The 18433-nt window shown below is 37.4% G+C and overlaps 1 protein-coding gene across 2 annotated transcripts; it reads left to right on the forward strand.

The window, feature by feature from the left end:
- Positions 1 to 498: 498 nt before the first annotated feature.
- On the forward strand, positions 499 to 18083 carry LOC113229412 (UDP-N-acetylglucosamine--peptide N-acetylglucosaminyltransferase 110 kDa subunit). 2 transcript variants are annotated; one of them, XM_026462981.1, is made up of 10 exons: positions 499 to 777; positions 1035 to 1245; positions 6141 to 6324; positions 10470 to 10538; positions 12222 to 12418; positions 13122 to 14763; positions 14907 to 15198; positions 15551 to 15731; positions 16351 to 16455; positions 16601 to 18083. In XM_026462981.1, the coding sequence occupies exons 1-10, from the start codon at positions 639 to 641 to the stop codon at positions 16758 to 16760; spliced, it is 3180 nt and encodes a 1059-aa protein (XP_026318766.1). In that variant the 5' UTR covers positions 499 to 638; the 3' UTR covers positions 16761 to 18083. The 2 variants fall into 2 exon arrangements, with proteins under 2 accessions (XP_026318766.1, XP_026318767.1); XM_026462982.1 differs by lacking the exons at positions 499 to 777; positions 1035 to 1245; positions 6141 to 6324; positions 10470 to 10538 and adding an exon at positions 11531 to 11797.
- Positions 18084 to 18433: the final 350 nt, after the last annotated feature.

Here is an 18433-nt window from a genome sequence, read left to right on the forward strand (position 1 = left end):
GCGACGGTGACTTTTCCATCAGGGGACCGTATGCTTGTTTGCTGCCTACAGAATATTAAAAAATATATAAATGAATAATTTTTGAATCTACTGGAACTTTTTTTCGTACGAACTCCTTTTGCGAACATAAACATGTTCAGCTACTACATAAACATGTCATCCGTGACCATGGGACCTGTAAAGGGCCCGAAACGTCGGTTTGTTTGAAAAAACAAATATACGCGATTTAAATCCGGAAAAATAGTTTCATTTCCTATGTTCAGCTAGTTCGCAAGCGGTGTTCACTAACTCAAGATTACCTTTTCCTTTGTAACGCATTGCAAAATACGCAAAAAATAATTTGAATTTCGCGGTTATAAAATGTGTTGTCTCTTAGGTCTAGTGTCGATTCCGATTGGCAGTTAGGAACCGGAAACGAGACTGTCTATGGTTAAATGTAAACATAGATAATGAATACTGTGCCAACCTTGACCAATGGAAATGTTTCCGATATATCCGCGTCGTGCAATTGTGCGTGTGATATTGCAATGTGGAATTATTAACATGGAATATCAATTTTAATGGTTATTATTATTTGTTTCAATGGATTTAGTGTTGTGAAAAAGAAATCAATACAAGAAATTTTTGTTTATTGAACTATGATAACAAAAATGCAACCTCAGGCGAATGTTGCAGTGCCACAGTCTGTCACGACGCAGCCACAGCAAATAGTTGGAGTCCCCGCAAACGCTGCTGTTATTCTAAAAATGTCAGATATAACGCAGATTTCCACCGTTGGTAAGTTTATTCATTAGTGAACAGTACAGATTGTACATATTCTTCAACTGCAGAGTAATGTTCAGACAAGAAATTTGACGTGGGAAGATTCCGATGTTTTCATTGATTAAAGTAACTGCATAACAATTTTAATTTCCGTTCTTGAGCTTAGAGCTTTTCAGAGAGTCGTCATTTACGTTATAGACGCGTTACAAACACTGTTACTAACGTCTTTGTTACACTATTATTAATATGCAAAAATTTCTTTGTTTGGTTAGGGCTTTTGGAGTTGGCTCATCGAGAATACCAAGCGGGTGATTATGACAGCGCAGAGCTGCATTGTATGCAGCTGTGGCGACAAGATAATACAAATACTGGGGTTCTTCTCCTCCTATCCTCCATTCACTTCCAATGTCGACGGTTGGACAAATCCGCGCATTTTTCTTCATTGGCTATCAAGCAGAATCCTTTGTTGGCTGAAGCTTACAGGTGAGAAATAAAATTTTCATTACGCTTTTTTAGAATTCTTTCAGTTGTATTGCATGAATCCAATGATTTGTATAAACAAAGACGGCTTTTGTTCAATTCAAGGATAATATAACCTGATAATACAAAGAATTGTGTTTGTACAGCTATTTATACTTTGTTTTGTATCTAATATTTTTGACCATTTAAGCTTGTCCTAGTGCATCGTTTCTTTCTTTACTTTAAACTGGCATTAGAGGTTGAACTGATTGCCATCAATCTCATATCTGTAGTTGAGAGTTATTATGACAATAAAGTCTTTATTTTTAAATAACTACTTAGGTTTTCGCGATTGTTACACCATCGTTTTGTAGCTGAAATCAATGTCTGGGCCCCTTTTATTCATATTCACAAAAGCAGAGCCGAGAACAGCTGTTATGCAGAGAACAGTAGTGTGGTGTTTCTTGCCATGTTACGAATTTTTATTGCAATCTTTGACCATCTGCCCCTGTGTAGCATGACTACGCACGATAGTCGCGACGCGCGCGATACAATTGAAATAAGCGCGGGCAATTGTCTATCTAAATTTGATCTGATTGAGACAGCCAATAGTGTGTGCTTATTCCTATTTTATCGCGCGCGTCGCGACTTATCATATTTAGCCATGCTACGGGGGCTGATCACTTTGAAGTTATATATTCATATTGTGTATAAAAGAAGCAACCTGTAAATAATAATAATTGTTTAGTGAATAACCTCAAAAGTCTGTAATTGACACAGAACAGTTGTATTTTATTGATCAATAGTATTTTGTTATTGTAACTCTACTCCAACTTTGTCACTTAGTAAAAAAACAATTGTTTGCTGAAGGACAGCTCATCTTCTTTCCGCTTAGGTAGATAAATGGCTTTTGGCAGTGGACTATTGTGCCCATGCTGTTAAATCAAGATGGAGAGCAAAGATCTGTCATAATTAAATTATAATTTACATAAATTTACGTATTATTGCTCTTAACAGAAATACATATACTGCACAAACAACTTTTTGTATGGGAATTAATAAATAAGTCTAAGTTTAATTTTCACTTGTTGCAAAGCATCATTTATTATGATATACTCTGTCAATTTCTACAATGGTGACCCCTTTCAAATAGCAAAATGGAAACTGCTGTGTCATATATTTAGGTTCAGTGGGAATTAACATTTGTTAAGACATAAAATTATGTCTACTAACAAATTAGAGCGTTATAACATTAATACACACATTTTTGGCTAAAGTACCTATTTTTATGACATTTGAGTGGTGATAGGTTGATCGAGTTTTTGTTTTATGCATTAAGGCAATAAATAATAAAAAGAAAGGTTACATGAAGTTAAATTTAGTTTATCACTTTGAATATTTTTAGTTGTCAATTGATAGTAATTATCTTTATGTAATGTAGCATATATGTATCGTTATGTAATGAGATAATATTATGAATTTTATCACAAACGTGTAAAATGCTTTTTTTAATTAAAAAATTCTAACATTTGCTGACAATTTTTGGTGAAAATGTTCTAGAATCTTTACAGGAGTATGGGTTCCTTGGCAGGTTCTGATTTAAAGTATATTCTCTCACTTTTCTGCCTAATAATGTTACATATATGTACACTGACACGGTAATCTACTAATTTATGCATGTAATCTACAAATGTATAATAAGTATATCATAAGAAAAAAATAATCTCAATACAAAAATATTTTGTAAGTAAACAAATTACAATTGATGTGAAAAGAAAATGTGTTAGGCAAAATTGTTATAGTATTCTGTTTATAAAGTTTGTTTCGATACTCTTAGAAGCTTCTGTGTAGTAACATTTTTAAAATTGGCTACATTATTTCTAAATACAACAACAACTAGATTGAATTGAAGAATTATAACCTGATGATCTTCTACGGTAATACATGGGAGGAAGTATATCGCAATACTCAAAATGGCTTCAGTACTGTACTTGACTGGCTGAATAAGAATAAACTTACATTAAATGTTGACAAAACTAAGTATATTGTTCGACTATGACTAAAGCCACTCAACCTTGCCATGACGCCTACTCTATTTTTGCGCATTCATGCTTGAGACCTGAAATGCCCGGTTGTTCATGTTCTAAAATAGAAAGGTCCAACCTTATCAAATATCTAGGTGTCCTCCTTGATTGTACAATGTCCTTTAAGAACCACATTGATGCAATAAGTTCCAGATTACGTAAGCTGATTTTTGTGTTTAAAAAATTACGTCAAGTAGCAGATACTAGCATCCTTCGTATTGTGTACTTGGCACTCGGTCAAACTTTATTGTCCTATTGTGTTTCTACCTGGGGTGGAGTTGCTAAGGCTCATATGTTGCAGCTTGAGCGAGCCCAGAGAGCTATCCTAAAGGTTGGATGGAATCTTCCACGCCTCTATCCTACTAAAGATCTGTTCCTAAAGTGTCAGGTATTATCTGTACGCCAAATTTTCTTATTGCACTGTCTTCTTGAAGCACACTCCCTTGTTAATTACAATCCTCTATTGGTCAAGGACAGACGTCGCTTTGCCATTTACCCCAAATTTCATGCTAAGTATAGCTTTACACAGAAATTCTTCTGTTTCCTGGGAGGTCACTTGTACAACTACATCAATTCTAAAATCTATGTTTATAATCTGTGCAGGCATGATTGCAAAGTTACATTGATGAAATGGCTTTTAACATTAGACTATGACACTAGTGAAAATTTAATAAAAGTCACTAAATAAATGTAATTATTTTAAATATTATAATATTATATTATTCAGAACTCGCACACACGCTTACATACACACACACACACTCACACACACACAGACACACACACACACACAAACACAAACACACACACAAATTTCACTCACGAAACATCTTCATATCTTTCCTTTTAGATTATATACTTACCTTTTTGAAAACTAAATAAATAAATTATAACGGGGTGGGAGCCTGGAGATTTGTAACACAGGTCTAGTTACCTAGTACGAACTCCAGACTCTCGCTTAAGGTAGCTAACTTTAGTCATTATTAAGTCTTGTTTAACATATAATTATAATGTACAATCTTCCTTATGTGAGAGTGAATAAATAAATAAATAAATAAATAACCTGACATTAGTCTGGTTATAATTCTTGTTGTATATTACATATTTTTGGCAGCTGGCAACCATTAATAAATGCAGCACAACTATTAACAGTGAGCATAATCATTAACTATTAATATACATGACCATGATTCTCAATAATGTGTTGTCTGTCTATTGTATAATACACTGTGCTTAAGCTATAAGGATTAAATTACCACATAAAGTAGAGTATATGAGGTGATCCAATTCAGAAAGTGATTTACTATTGAATTGCTCCTCTCATACCCTTCTTTTTTTAACCGACTTCAAAAAAGGAGGAGGTTCTCTATTCAACTATTTTTTTGTGTGTATGTTACACAATTGCTCTGGCATTTGTGAACCGATTTTGGTGATTCTTTTTGGTTGGAAAGAAGGTACCTTCATATTGGTCCCATTAAATTTTGAAGAAAAATATTCCACCTCTAAGGGTGACAAATTAGGGCATGAATCCGGTTTCGCGCAGTTTCCGGTAACCGATTTCAATCAAACTTGGCAAGTAGTTGTCATTCCATGAACTTTAGATGTCAGGTTTTAGAAAAAAAAATTTCGAAATTTTTAAATTTACACTATTTGGAATATGGAATGTATGGATTTGGCCCGTAGCCATATTTTGGCGTAATTATTTTCCGAACGTAAGCAATGTCTTTTCTACCGCATTTTTATCTTAAATCCGTGATAAAATTAGAACATACAACATACAGGTCATCACCTAGTTAATTTGTTGAATGAGTTTTAGGAATTCTTGTCTTACCAACAACATTCTATGGAATGGAGAAAAATATTATGTAATTACAGTACTCAATATAGAATTAGATCAATTAAAGAACAATGCTTTTTGTTCCCTTGGATGATTGTTAGATACAAGATACAAAGCTAGAATGTACTTATATTTCATTATATATTTCAAGTATTATGTCTGCATGTTTTATTAAGTATTATGTCTGAATATTTTATTCTTTAGATTTGTTCTTATATGAGTTTAAAATTGCTTGAATTTTTCTACGAAAGTTATGCTTTTAGGTTAATTCAATCATTTCATATTATTTATAGGAGCTGTTTTGTATGTTGTTAAATATTTGCATTATAACTGGTATAATTTTTTTTCATGGAAGCTACGACTTTGTCTACAAATATTCATAATCTTATAACAAAATTTTCATTTATGTTTTCAATAATAGAGTAATTTTTAATATAGAATAACCAACCTAGCAGTTGATTTTTTAAATCCTAATCTTTACCTTACATAGGTACTGTCAATGCTAGTTACCTAGTTACTAGAACAATATGTATGCATTTTAGAACAATTGTGAAGAATGAAATGAAGTAGAAACATTTTAGACTCCACATTACATTAGCTAATTTTCAAATATGTTTAACTCCTTACCTTTAGCCAATATTTTAATTGCGATATTTTTAGGCATAATGAATGCCCGCCGTTATGGAATATGAATTCCATTAATTCTTTTTAACAACCAGTGGTATTTCTTATTTAAGTTCTCAATCCGAGTAGATTTTATCGTATTTCAGGATTTATCAACAATGCGCAGACATTTTGTGCGCTGCCAAATCTTACTAGTACAAAATTTTGCTTCCTTGCTCAAAAAAAGAGAGCCATCGTGATGCTTACAGTTTTAAGTCCTTTCGCCAAGTTTAGTTTTATTTTCCGTATAATTGGTATAAAGGTAACTTTGCCGTAATATACCATACCATCACTGAAGTAGCTACACCTTGTTAACGACTTGCTTTCTTCCCTAGCAACCTTGGAAACGTATACAAAGAACGCGGTCAGCTTCAGGAGGCGCTGGAGAACTACAGGCACGCAGTGCGTCTGAAGCCGGACTTTATCGATGGCTACATCAACCTGGCTGCGGCGCTGGTGGCCGCAGGTGACATGGAGCAAGCTGTACAGGCTTATGTTACTGCATTGCAATATAACCCAGTGAGTATTTAATAATATAGTACACGAATTAAATGTCTAACCTATGGTGAAAACCACGACCCATCTTGGCATTGCCTAATGAATAATCCACACAGATTAGACGGAGAATACCGCCAGTATATTTTAACCGACTTAAAAGGAGGAGGTTCTCAATTCGACTGTACGTTTTTTTTGTATGATGTTGCATAATAATTCTGACATTTGTGAACCAATTTTGATGATTCTTTTTTTGTTGGAAAGAGGGTACCTCAGTATTTGTAACCCATTTTCTTCAATTTTTTAGTTAAAAAGTTATTTTAAAGTAATTATAATAATTATCAGAATATTAAATTGTTGTACAATTTTCGGTAATGAATAGGAATTTCTCTAGGCGGCCAAGGAACAAATAACAATGAAAATACAGCTATGTATAGCACACTAATCACAATGATAGTGACTACTCCATTTTTAAAAAACTTACTTCTAAATCAGTTCGACTATATTTATTGATGCATATTTATTGGGTTATTACTCTGTAAAATATCTACTACTTTGGAGGGTTTTATTTTTGTTTGAAAAAATATATTTAGTTATGAACTTTTCATAAATATTCATGAATTATTTATATTTAGTTACAAACTCTTTATACTTAGTCATGAATTCGTGACACTTTGTCATGAATTCTTAACACTTAATCACGAATTGTTTACACTTAATGATTATCACTAGTATCAGGTTTCTTACCACGGTATGACTTCTTTTTTTCTTTTTTCTTTTTTTTTTTCCCGATATTTCGGAACGGTGCACGCTCCATGGTCACGGGTTGAGATGACAGCTTTAAGAGCAGACATATCTGTCTACCCTCTTGCGCTGTCGACGACTACCTTCATCGCGATTTGTTGTGGCGTTACCATTGTCACTCACTTTTTTCACACAAACCACACTCACTGTATCCACACGCGAAACTGAACTCGAGGTGTTTTTGTTTTTATTACTGCACGCACTAAGGACCGGATTCCATGCACTGGACAGTTTAAAACCATCATCACGGTTAAATGTTTTGTACTTCGTGATCTCGATGGCTTCTCGTACCAACCGTGGTATGTAGTGAATGACGTTCTGTCGAGAGTATCTGGGGGCTATGCAACTCGATCCAGTGGTTAGTGTCAGTCTGTGTGAGATGTTGTGCTATAGCCAACTTCTGTGCATCATTGTTTTTTACTGCTCGGATGTGTTCCTTCATACGATCGACAATTGTTCGTTTAGTCTGACTGATATACGAGCTCCCACAACTGCAGTTCACTTTATAGACACCCGGTGTTTGTAAAGGAAGGTGGTCTTTTGGTGAACGTAACATTTTTCCTATTTTGATTTTTTTTTACACTTTGTAATGAGTGATTTTGATCAAAATCTGACCATGGACTTCAAGATATACTTATAATGAATTGATGAAAGCTTAACATTTATGATTAATAAAAAAATAAAAGAAAAAGATTTAGCTTAGACGATTAAAATTTACAAACTATACCAACAATGATCTCTCCATAGTCAATAACACTAACACAGTCGTGTTATGCATGTTATGAAAAAACGGAAACATTGTCGCAAAAGCCATTATGTAAACATATAACATTGATCATCATTTGCTAAACAAGATAAATTTAAAACATTTAATATTTGCCATTAACATTAAGTCATGGTATTAATAATGAATTAACTCCAACTATCTGTTGTAATATGAATCCTCATTAATAATGTAGTAGAACAACAGAATGTTATAAGGTCACTAGACTGATTCGCATTTTCAACAAAAATTAGTAGTTGTATCTGTAAAATGCTATACATACATGCCATAACGCTTGGCCCCAGTGGGATAGGCAGAGACTACGGACCTCTACTTGTTATTTTCCCGACATACCTCTTTCGCGAATGTAAAACGTGGGGAAAGGTCGACCAGATTTGGGATGGTCTAATTAAAACACGGTGAAAGGGCTCAGAATTAACTGAAAATCAGTTTCGTGATCCTAAAGTTTTTTTTATAATATCAAGTAATGAGACGAATAAGTCGTGCGACTGATGGTAAGCTACTCGCCTGTCCATAACAGTTGCAGTGTCACTCAGATCTTTAAATCGCAAATTGAGTGCGTGTGGAAAGATCTGAGGGGCTCTGCCAATGCGCCCATCACCCTGAGACATAAGTTGACAAGTTCCATGTGCCTGTAATTTCACCAGCTCCCTACCTTTCGAAACAGGAATGCAGTAATGCTAACATTACTGCTTGGCGGCAGAAATAGTTCATGTGGCAGTACTTCCCTGGACGAACTCTTTCACAAGGAGCTTTACTTCTGCTAATGATAAATCAAGAAAATACATTTTTTTTTTCACATAGACCCTGGAAATTTTGCAAGACTGTACTGAATATATTTTATAGATTTTATAATCATTGAAAAAAAAATATCGTGAGAGTAACAGCTTATATGATTTGAATAATCGTCAAACTACGAAATACCGAACATGATCGCTCGCTCTAGTAGGACTGTCCTCTTAAGGCTTAATAGATTGTTTATTTCCAGGCACGTATCTAAGATGCGTTTCGATCGTAACTACTACATACAACCACTAACCGAAATAACGGGCGTCCACTTATAAAATGTTATTTTAAAAATTGTCTTCAATTATACAGGGCAGACACTAAGTATTTTTTTTACCCATGTACAAACGGCTGCCCATCATGCTCCTTGTCCCTGTCTACTACCGAGAGATAGGGTTTTCTGGAGAGACTACGGGCTCGACGGCAAGACCAGGGTACAGCGGGCGTCCGGGCTTGCCCTCCGCCAGTGATACGCCTTTGCTGTGATGCGTCTCTGGCGGACCGGAACTTGGTTATGGATTCGCTGGCGTTTGTGGTTAGCTACAGAGACGGACATGTTTGTCTGCCTCGGTTGCATGTGTCCAGAGACTACGGACCTCTACTTGTTATTTTCCCGACATACCTCTTTCGCGAATGTGAAACGTGGGGAAAGGTCGACCAGATTTGGGATGATCTAATTAAGACACGGTGAAAGGGCTCAGAATTCACTGAAAATCAGTTTCATGATCGTAAATATATTTTTTATTTTTTTTATAAAAAGTGTGCCAATGTGAGTTGAGTGTGACTATAATCAAAACTAACGTAGAAAGATATGGAGCTTGCCCTTCATGCTACATATGACGGATTTTGTTCTGTTGCACTGGCGGTGATATTGGAATAAAAGTATATAGTTTGATGTGCTGTTGACCACAAAACTTAGATTTCTAAATTTCTTGTTAATTTAAAAGGTAGAAAGATAAAATTTCTAAATGCATGATTAAATTCGCAGAACAAAAAAAAATTTACATTTGATGTTCACACATACACATTCTTAACTGCCTCTGTGCCGAACGGTTACCATGATGTACTGCTACGCAGACATCCCGGGTTCGACTCCCAGGCCGGGAGAAGTATTTGGTGATATTTGTATGGCCTACATTTATTTCTCTTATGAATTTGAGTGCAATTTGTGGTTGTCTATGTGTATCCACGGCACCCGCGATATAGGGTTTCGCTATTGCGAGGTATGAATGTGTGCGTTGTTATTATACAGTAGTTTAGTAGCAGTAGCGCTCCTAGTGAAAGAGTTCGTCCAGGGATATACTGCCACCTTACCTATTTCTGCCATCTAGCAGTAATGTCAGCATTACTGTGTTCCGATTTTGAAGGTTAAAAGTGCTGGTGATATTACAGGCACATGGGACTTGTCAACTTATGTCTCAGGGTGACGGCGCAGTGACAGTGACCCTCAGATCTTTGCGATTTATATCTCGTGAGTGGCACTGCAACTGTGTTGGACAGGCGTGTAGTTTACCGTCAGGCGCACGACTTGTTCGTCCCGTCACTTTATTGAAAAAAATACAGTACTGGGACAAAAGAGGTAACCGATGTATGGATTTCAAAACGCATTTAAATTTTGTATATTGTGTATAGTCACGTTGATTCTGTACTCAGTAAACTCAATAACATAAGGTTATAAACAATTTATTATTGTGTTTTGTAATGTTGCTCTGAAGCGAAAGAATTGCAATCTGACAACAACAAATTGGCTTAAAACTTTGTCGTCACAGATAATAAGAAAAGTAATTTGTTTCAGGATCTTTACTGCGTTAGAAGCGACTTGGGCAACTTGCTCAAGGCTCTCGGGCGTTTGGACGAGGCAAAGGTACATACAGTTCTGCGTTTCTTTTCTTGTTTGCTCTGAAGCTAACAGGATTATGTCCTTTTGTTATCTTTTAGCAAATTAGTGCACTCTCTGTTTCGTAGCGTAAAGCGTACTGCGACAGCGTAAAATCTTTCTCTGACCAGCACTATCTATCTAAGATATGAAATCACTTTGTACGTGTAACGTTCTTTTGTTCTATAAATACTACTTTTTGCTTTGGAGCGACGCAATGAAAATAAGATGAAAATATCTTTATTAGTTTATCGCTGGTCGTTAGAAAGAGCAGCATTTGCGTATTTTTATTTTTGTAATGGTTTCAACATCATTATTTTTTAACGAATGACACATGCTGTTTGTTTAAACCATTATAACACGTGAGAATATGATTGAAAACCAGAATTTGTATTTCATTTTCTTGTATTCAATTTTGTTCTATTTGTAATAACATCGCCACACAATATTCTATCAGTATGACGTCAGGAATCCTAAGTTGAATCTGTAGTTTATCATTGTTATTTTACAATTAGCAACTTTTGCATCCTATTGTAGGTTGCTAGTATTATTTTTACTCAAGAATTTCCTATGTCTATTGATGCAATTTCCTTATGAGGATTTCTTAGTTGTTATTGTTTGATATTATGTGGCCACCGCATTGCGTAAAATTTGTAACATATTTTCCACACAGCATTTAAATATAAGTATCCAAAATTGTGAATGGTATATTCAATAATAGTCTAGAATACGTTGTAAAAGTATGTTGTGCGGAAGATTCAATGAAAAGAGAGAATACACTAATGTTCATATCTTAAACCTAAACACTTGTAACAATAAAATCCTGTTTTCTTCAACTTCTTAGTTTTACATTTTCAATCTTTGTGCTTGTAGTGATTTTTTACTATACATTACTAAAGGAGGATCAAAGGAGGCAGTAGCGTTTTTTTTACTAGTGGTATGACGTAGTGAGTTATGTTTATTTGTACTATATTTTGGTCATCCACATCATGCCTGTAACACTCTGCTCGGAGACAGCATGAGTTGACAATGATCCTCTGAATCATGAGCATTACGATTTGAAATAAGTATAATGAGTAAGACGAGTATCCGGTGCCTTAGATTCCACTCAAAATCCACTAATTCAATATTATATTTTCACAAGGTGTTGTCTGGTAAGACAGTAGGTGTGACCGGTGCTGTATCTAGCTGGGTTACGGTTGGTACTACACTCGCTATGGCTTCGAGATAACGACTGCGTCATGCAGGTAAAGTGCTAAGGTTTGCAAGACAGATTTACAGGTTACTGGTTACAACTCGTACTTGATATCATGTCGTGATCATCCCACATCGGTAAGGAAGTGGAAGCGTGTTGTGTGACGATGCACTCTCAATGATACATTATGCAGTGGTAACAGATATGTCACGTCCAAATGGGTTTGTTTGCCGGTCGTTTGCATTTCCTACTGATGGTTTTGGCAGTTGGCGTAGCGTCGTGTCCTTAGGGTGCATTTGGCGTAAATTTAAACTGTTGTGATTGGTGTTCGGTTATCCTCGTATTGATTCCGATAACCCAGCACCACTCTGTGCTATGCTCTTACTTTGGCGTAATAGACATTTCGGTACTCATCTTCGCGAAGCACATATCATTACTGATTCATTTGTTAACATGTTGTTTTTTCGTGTGTGTAGGCATGTTACTTGAAGGCCATCGAGACAAGGCCGGACTTTGCGGTGGCATGGAGTAACTTGGGATGCGTTTTTAATGCTCAAAGCGAGATCTGGTTGGCAATCCATCACTTTGAGAAGGCTGTTGCTTTGGACCCCAACTTTTTGGACGCATACATCAATCTGGGAAATGTCCTTAAGGAGGCGAGAATTTTTGACAGGTACAAATTAATAATTGATAAGTGAGTAGTTCTGAAAGAGCTATTTTTCTACTATATTTAATTGCATTATAACCACACTGCGAAATGACATGAAATGACGAACTGCCTCCGTGGCCGAAATGGTACCATGCCGGACTGCCACGCAGAGGTCCCAGGTTCGATTCCCGGGCCGGGAGAAATATTTGTATGGTCTACATTTATTTCTCTCGTGAGTTAGGGTCTAATTTGTGGTTGTCTATATGTGTCTCCATGGCACCCGAGACACAGGGTTTCCCTAGTGCGGGGCTATGTTGAGTGTGTGTGTGTGTGCGATACATAGATCGCCATAGATGGTTAACCTAGATAAACAATTATAATGTACAAAGACGGCTTTTCCACTGTATGTTGGTTTTAGACTTCCGTTTGCAATGGAACTACTTTAATCCGCCAGGAACTTTCGTGGTTTCTGTATGCTTTATAGTATAACATAAAAAATATGAACGTCTGCTTTACCTGTAATTGTAATACAGAAATTCTGGTAGATCCTAGAAATTGGTAGTACTCTTATTTGGAACACAAATTTTTGGGATAGTCGTTATTTGTACATTAAGTACGTACTGATTATAGTTGGTGCAGAATCTAGCACTATCTTGTACCCATTATTGACCTTGTTATATAAATTACAACATACATTGAAATAAAGTAAAGTTATTTTGTCCATTAGGGCTGTGGCTGCCTATCTACGTGCTTTGAACCTCTCTCCAAACAACGCTGTTGTCCACGGCAACTTAGCGTGCGTCTACTATGAACAAGGACTCATTGACTTAGCGATTGACACATACAGAAGGGCTATTGAGTTGCAACCTAATTTCCCAGATGCATATTGTAATCTCGCGAATGCTCTCAAAGAGAAAGGACAAGTCGTTGATGCTGAAGAATGTTACAATACTGCTTTACGGCTATGTCCATCACATGCAGACTCCCTCAACAACTTAGCGAACATCAAACGCGAACAAGGCTATATCGAAGAAGCAACACGTCTATACTTAAAAGCCCTGGAAGTATTCCCCGAATTCGCCGCTGCTCATAGCAATTTGGCCTCTGTGCTGCAGCAACAAGGAAAACTCAACGAAGCCCTTATGCATTACAAAGAAGCCATCCGCATCCAGCCAACTTTCGCGGATGCGTACAGTAATATGGGTAACACCCTGAAAGAGATGCAAGATGTTGCTGGTGCATTGCAATGCTACACGAGAGCTATTCAGATAAATCCTGCGTTTGCCGACGCTCATAGCAACCTCGCCAGTATTCACAAGGACTCGGGAAATATCCCAGAAGCTATTCAGTCATACAGAACTGCATTAAAACTCAAGCCAGACTTCCCTGATGCGTATTGCAATTTGGCCCACTGCCTTCAAATTGTTTGCGATTGGACTGATTATGAGGCTCGTATGAAGAAACTAGTTAGCATTGTTGCCGAGCAACTTGAAAAGAATAGGTTGCCATCAGTTCATCCTCATCATTCGATGCTGTATCCATTGACACATGATTTCAGAAAGGCGATTGCTGCCCGGCATGCAAACTTGTGCCTAGAAAAAGTAACAGTTCTGCACAAGCCTCCATACAAATTTCCTCGCGAATTGCAAGGTCGCCTGCGTATCGGTTACGTTAGCAGTGATTTCGGCAACCATCCTACTTCTCATTTGATGCAGTCGATACCTGGATTGCACGACCGCTCCAAAGTGGAAATATTCTGTTACGCGCTGCATCCTGATGATGGAACAACATTCCGTTCTAAGATTGCGAGGGAAGCAGAACATTTCACCGACTTGTCGCAAGTATCTTGTAACGGAAAAGCCGCGGACAAGATCTACTCGGATGGAATTCATATTCTTGTGAACATGAACGGTTATACTAAGGGAGCACGCAATGAGATATTCGCTTTGCGGCCGGCTCCAGTACAGGTCATGTGGTTGGGCTATCCTGGTACAAGTGGCGCGAGCTACATGGACTACCTGGTCACTGACGCTGTAACGTCACCTGTAGAGCTGGCCAACCAGTATAGTGAGAAGCTGGCGTACATGCCTAATACTTACTTCGTTGGCGACCATAAACAGATGTTCCCTCATTTGCAAGAGCGACTTATTTTGAGTGACAAGGTCAAGGGTCACAATAACCTGGGCGGTGTTGCGGATAACGTTGCTGTAATTAACGCCACAGATTTATCCCCATTGGTTGAAAATACTGATATCAAGGAGATCAAGGAAGTTGTTAGGGCAGCGAGGCCAGTGGAAATCTCATTGAAAGTGGCCGAATTACCAACAACTACTCCCATTGAAACAATGATTGCTTCAGGACAAGTTCAGGTGAGATTCAATGGTTATTCATTGTCACTTTATATCTTGCGAACTACTACGGATGATCATTCTTAGCAAATCTTAAAGAGTTTCAATAAAGTACATTATTACCGTGATCTATATCACAATCTAAAATATATTTTTTTTTACAGACATCAGTCAATGGTGTAATCTTACAAAACGGCCTAGCGACGACTCAAACCAACAACAAGGCCGCGACAGGCGAAGAAGTCCCCCAGTCAATTGTAATTACCACTCGCCAGCAATACGGTCTTCCCGATGACGCAGTCGTGTACTGCAACTTCAATCAGCTATACAAAATCGACCCGCTGACTCTTCATATGTGGGTCTATATCCTGAAACATGTGCCAAACAGTGTGTTATGGTTGCTAAGGTTCCCTGCAGTTGGTGAACCCAATTTACAGACTACTGCTCAACACCTTGGTAAGAATTTAAAGGACTTTGATATTAGCCTAAAATCAGCTACGTAAATATTGAAACTGTCTCGAAATGAAGTAGAGGTCTCATTTTTAAATACTGCCATCGACTATTTCCCCTTTCAGCTAGTATTGAACAGTTCACTGTTCGATTGATAGATGTTGATTTGTCATTAGTGCCACGCTTGGCAGGCGAGTTGATGAATTTTTATTCATGCAACAATTTGTAAATTCAGAAACGCGCTTGTATTTCTTACTCTGTTTTAGCAGTGGTAGCCCTCCTATGAGAATATAAGAGTCCTATTGATATCTTATTCGTGACTATAAAACACCCATAACTAAGAACCATTAATTGACAGGTTTACCTCCCGGCCGTATAATCTTCTCCAACGTGGCAGCCAAGGAAGAGCATGTGCGACGCGGGCAACTAGCCGACGTGTGTCTAGACACGCCGCTCTGCAACGGACACACGACCAGCATGGACATTTTGTGGACAGGCACGCCTGTGGTCACGTTGCCGGGAGAAACTCTCGCCTCAAGGTGGTTGTTTATTTTTACGTCAGTTTTCTATAAAATGTGCTAACATCTTGCTGTTCAATAATCTCTTCGGGCGCCCATACCTGATAATTTATGTACATATGTTCAAACTTTATATATGGCTACACTGCAACTTTTCGAGACCACTGCATAGTGCGACCAAAGAATGATGAAAATTACTTTTTGCTTGTTACACGATTATGCGCCGAGTCCCATCTATTCGAATCTAAAGATCTAGTAGCGCATGTTAGACTAATTATTTGATTAATTAGTAAAACGGTTTAATGTTAGTAACCAAATTCTACGCAATAAATAAGTAAATGTAAGCCCCGATAAATAGGTTTTAACATGTGGCAGTTATTCCAAAAATAATGTTGTCATTCCCCAAAATGTACCCCTACACTGCTAGTTGCATGCAACGCGTAGCATACGCTTATCTTATAAGCATTACTTGGGTATAGTGCCATGTAAGACTGATTTATTTATTAAGATTTCCTGAAGTACCCAAAGGTAATCTAAAACATCAATATTGTGGATGCCTAAAAAACAACAGTAGCATTTGTATCCTAGGTCAACAAGGTGTGGTGAAAACAATGAATGCAGGGTAATCTTTTATTTACAGAGTGGCAGCATCTCAATTGAATACCCTCGGATGCCCTGAATTGATCGCGCGAACAAGGCAGGAGTATCAAGACATAGCTGTAAGACTAGGAACTGATAGGGAATAGTAAGTATCAAACTCACTTCAGCATATATATTAAATCATAGTCACAGTCATGAGAAGCTGCCGGTTAAAAACGAATGTCGTGTGTCATTTAACTTGGGTATATTTTGAACGTAAAAGTTGCTTAAAAATATATTTTCTTTTACAGCTTGAAAGCAATCCGCGCGAAGGTATGGTCGGCGCGCACCGAAAGCCCCCTATTCGACTGCAGGGCATACGCCACTGGTTTGGAGATGCTGTACAACAAGATGTGGCTGCGGCATGCGCGCGGAGAGCGCCCCGACCACATACAGGCCTTAGAAAAATAGACCAGGCCTTTTCCCGAGTGGACAGCTAAGAAAAGACGGTGCTAAGTGACAGTGTGGTGTGTTGTGGTACAATATCAGTGAGTGTGGATTTATTATGGTATATGGTCAAGTGTTGCTGACACTCGAGCGCCTCTGGAAAGTTATATTTTAACTTTAGTATTAGGACAACAGTTTTTACTAAATGTAAACTGATTTTGTCTTTTATTGTGCATATGTAAGAGAGGCATTAAAATGGACAATCCTTCACTACTTTTTAAATGTGGGTAGTGATATGGGCGTATGAGCAAAGAGATAAGTTTGAATATTTACTGTATTATACTGTATGTATTAAAAATTCATGTTTATTAGACAGACAGAGACAGTTAGATAAAACATTGGTTTTGCTAGTGACTGTGGCTGGTTGTTGTGTCAAGGTCCTACTTGGCATTTCATCTTCGTAGTAACTTTATTAGATCATAGCTTTTGTAGTTAAAGTCTTACTTCGAACTTTTGACAATCAATGTAGGATCGTTCTAAAGCAATAAACTGTAAAATAGCTAAAAAATGTGGCCTTTGTAGAGTTCTGTAATAATTAGATAACTACTACATTTCTTGACTTTATGTGAATATTATGATGTATGGTTGAAATTAACTACAAGAAAATGTTATTTTAAACTGGAATAAACACGTCACCATTTTATGTAAAGACCGAAATTTGCTCAGGGTTCATTGTTTAAGAGTCATCGACTCTGTGACTTTTTGCTGTCTTTTGCTCTTTTGACTTTTTATCATTGTTGCAGTGCTTTAGTATTAAGCCTGTTCCAGATTTTTAAATGGTAATGCTCGATTTCATATCAACCCTGGAAATTGACTTCTGACAAGTTTTGCGATAGCGTACCCAGTCCTTTTCCTGAATTTTAACTCCATTTAAAATCACCCCACTGAAAGAGCACTTCTACATTATTTGTTGTACCTTTTCAATGTATGTTTTGCTGCTGTAATAGGACTTCACGTCGGATTATTTCCACCAAAGTAGTCTTCTCGTAAAACCAATCATAGCTCGTGAGTATATGCGAAATTTTTTGGAGAAGTTACGCTAATGTTGCTTTGGTTCTAGCTGCCACGTCCGGGAAGTATTGACCTAAATCCGTCCCCGTATCAGACGTGACCCCCACCAAAGGCGGTAAGGTGAAGTCGGTCGTAAAAGTAGGCACTCAACCTGTTTCTAGTAAAGCCATGGTGGCAGTGTATAATAGGCCTGTTCAGATATGTAGGCGTTATTCGCTGCCACTGTGGGTAGCGAAATCCGATGGGTACACAGTATTCCGTCTGTTCACGCTAAATGAAATCCATTATTCATTATCATTTATTAGTATTATGTCAACTAATCGTCACTGACTCACTTGCGGGGTGTTCGGAGGAATCAATTTGCCACTTTGATGCGAGAGCATCGTGCGGGGACACCTGTTTAGCAAAGCAAGCGAAAAGATACCGCCGATCCGGGCGATACGGCGCGGTATTCCGGTTTCGCTCTGGTCGCGGAATTTAATGAATAACGCTTATGTCTGAACAGGCCTTAATAATCCCTTGTTATCTGCGGGGCGTATCTCAGCAGTACGCGCTCTTAAATCTTACCAAAGATCGCCAGCAGTGTTATTTGAAATTGTGAGAATGTTAGGAATTCCTTGAGCCAA

The sequence above is a fragment of the Hyposmocoma kahamanoa genome, unplaced genomic scaffold, assembly GCF_003589595.1.
Source record: "Hyposmocoma kahamanoa isolate Upper Pololo Valley unplaced genomic scaffold, ASM358959v1 62, whole genome shotgun sequence".
Lineage (NCBI taxonomy): Eukaryota > Metazoa > Arthropoda > Insecta > Lepidoptera > Cosmopterigidae > Hyposmocoma > Hyposmocoma kahamanoa.

Coding starts and splice junctions, on each gene's coding strand:
- LOC113229412 (XM_026462981.1), top strand. CDS start 639: ATGATAACAAAAATGCAACCTCAGGCGAATGTTGCAGTGCCACAGTCT. Junction 778..1,034: donor AACGCAGATTTCCACCGTTG/GTAAGTTTATTC, acceptor TTGTTTGGTTAG/GGCTTTTGGAGTTGGCTCAT. Junction 15,732..16,350: donor GGAGAAACTCTCGCCTCAAG/GTGGTTGTTTAT, acceptor TTTTATTTACAG/AGTGGCAGCATCTCAATTGA.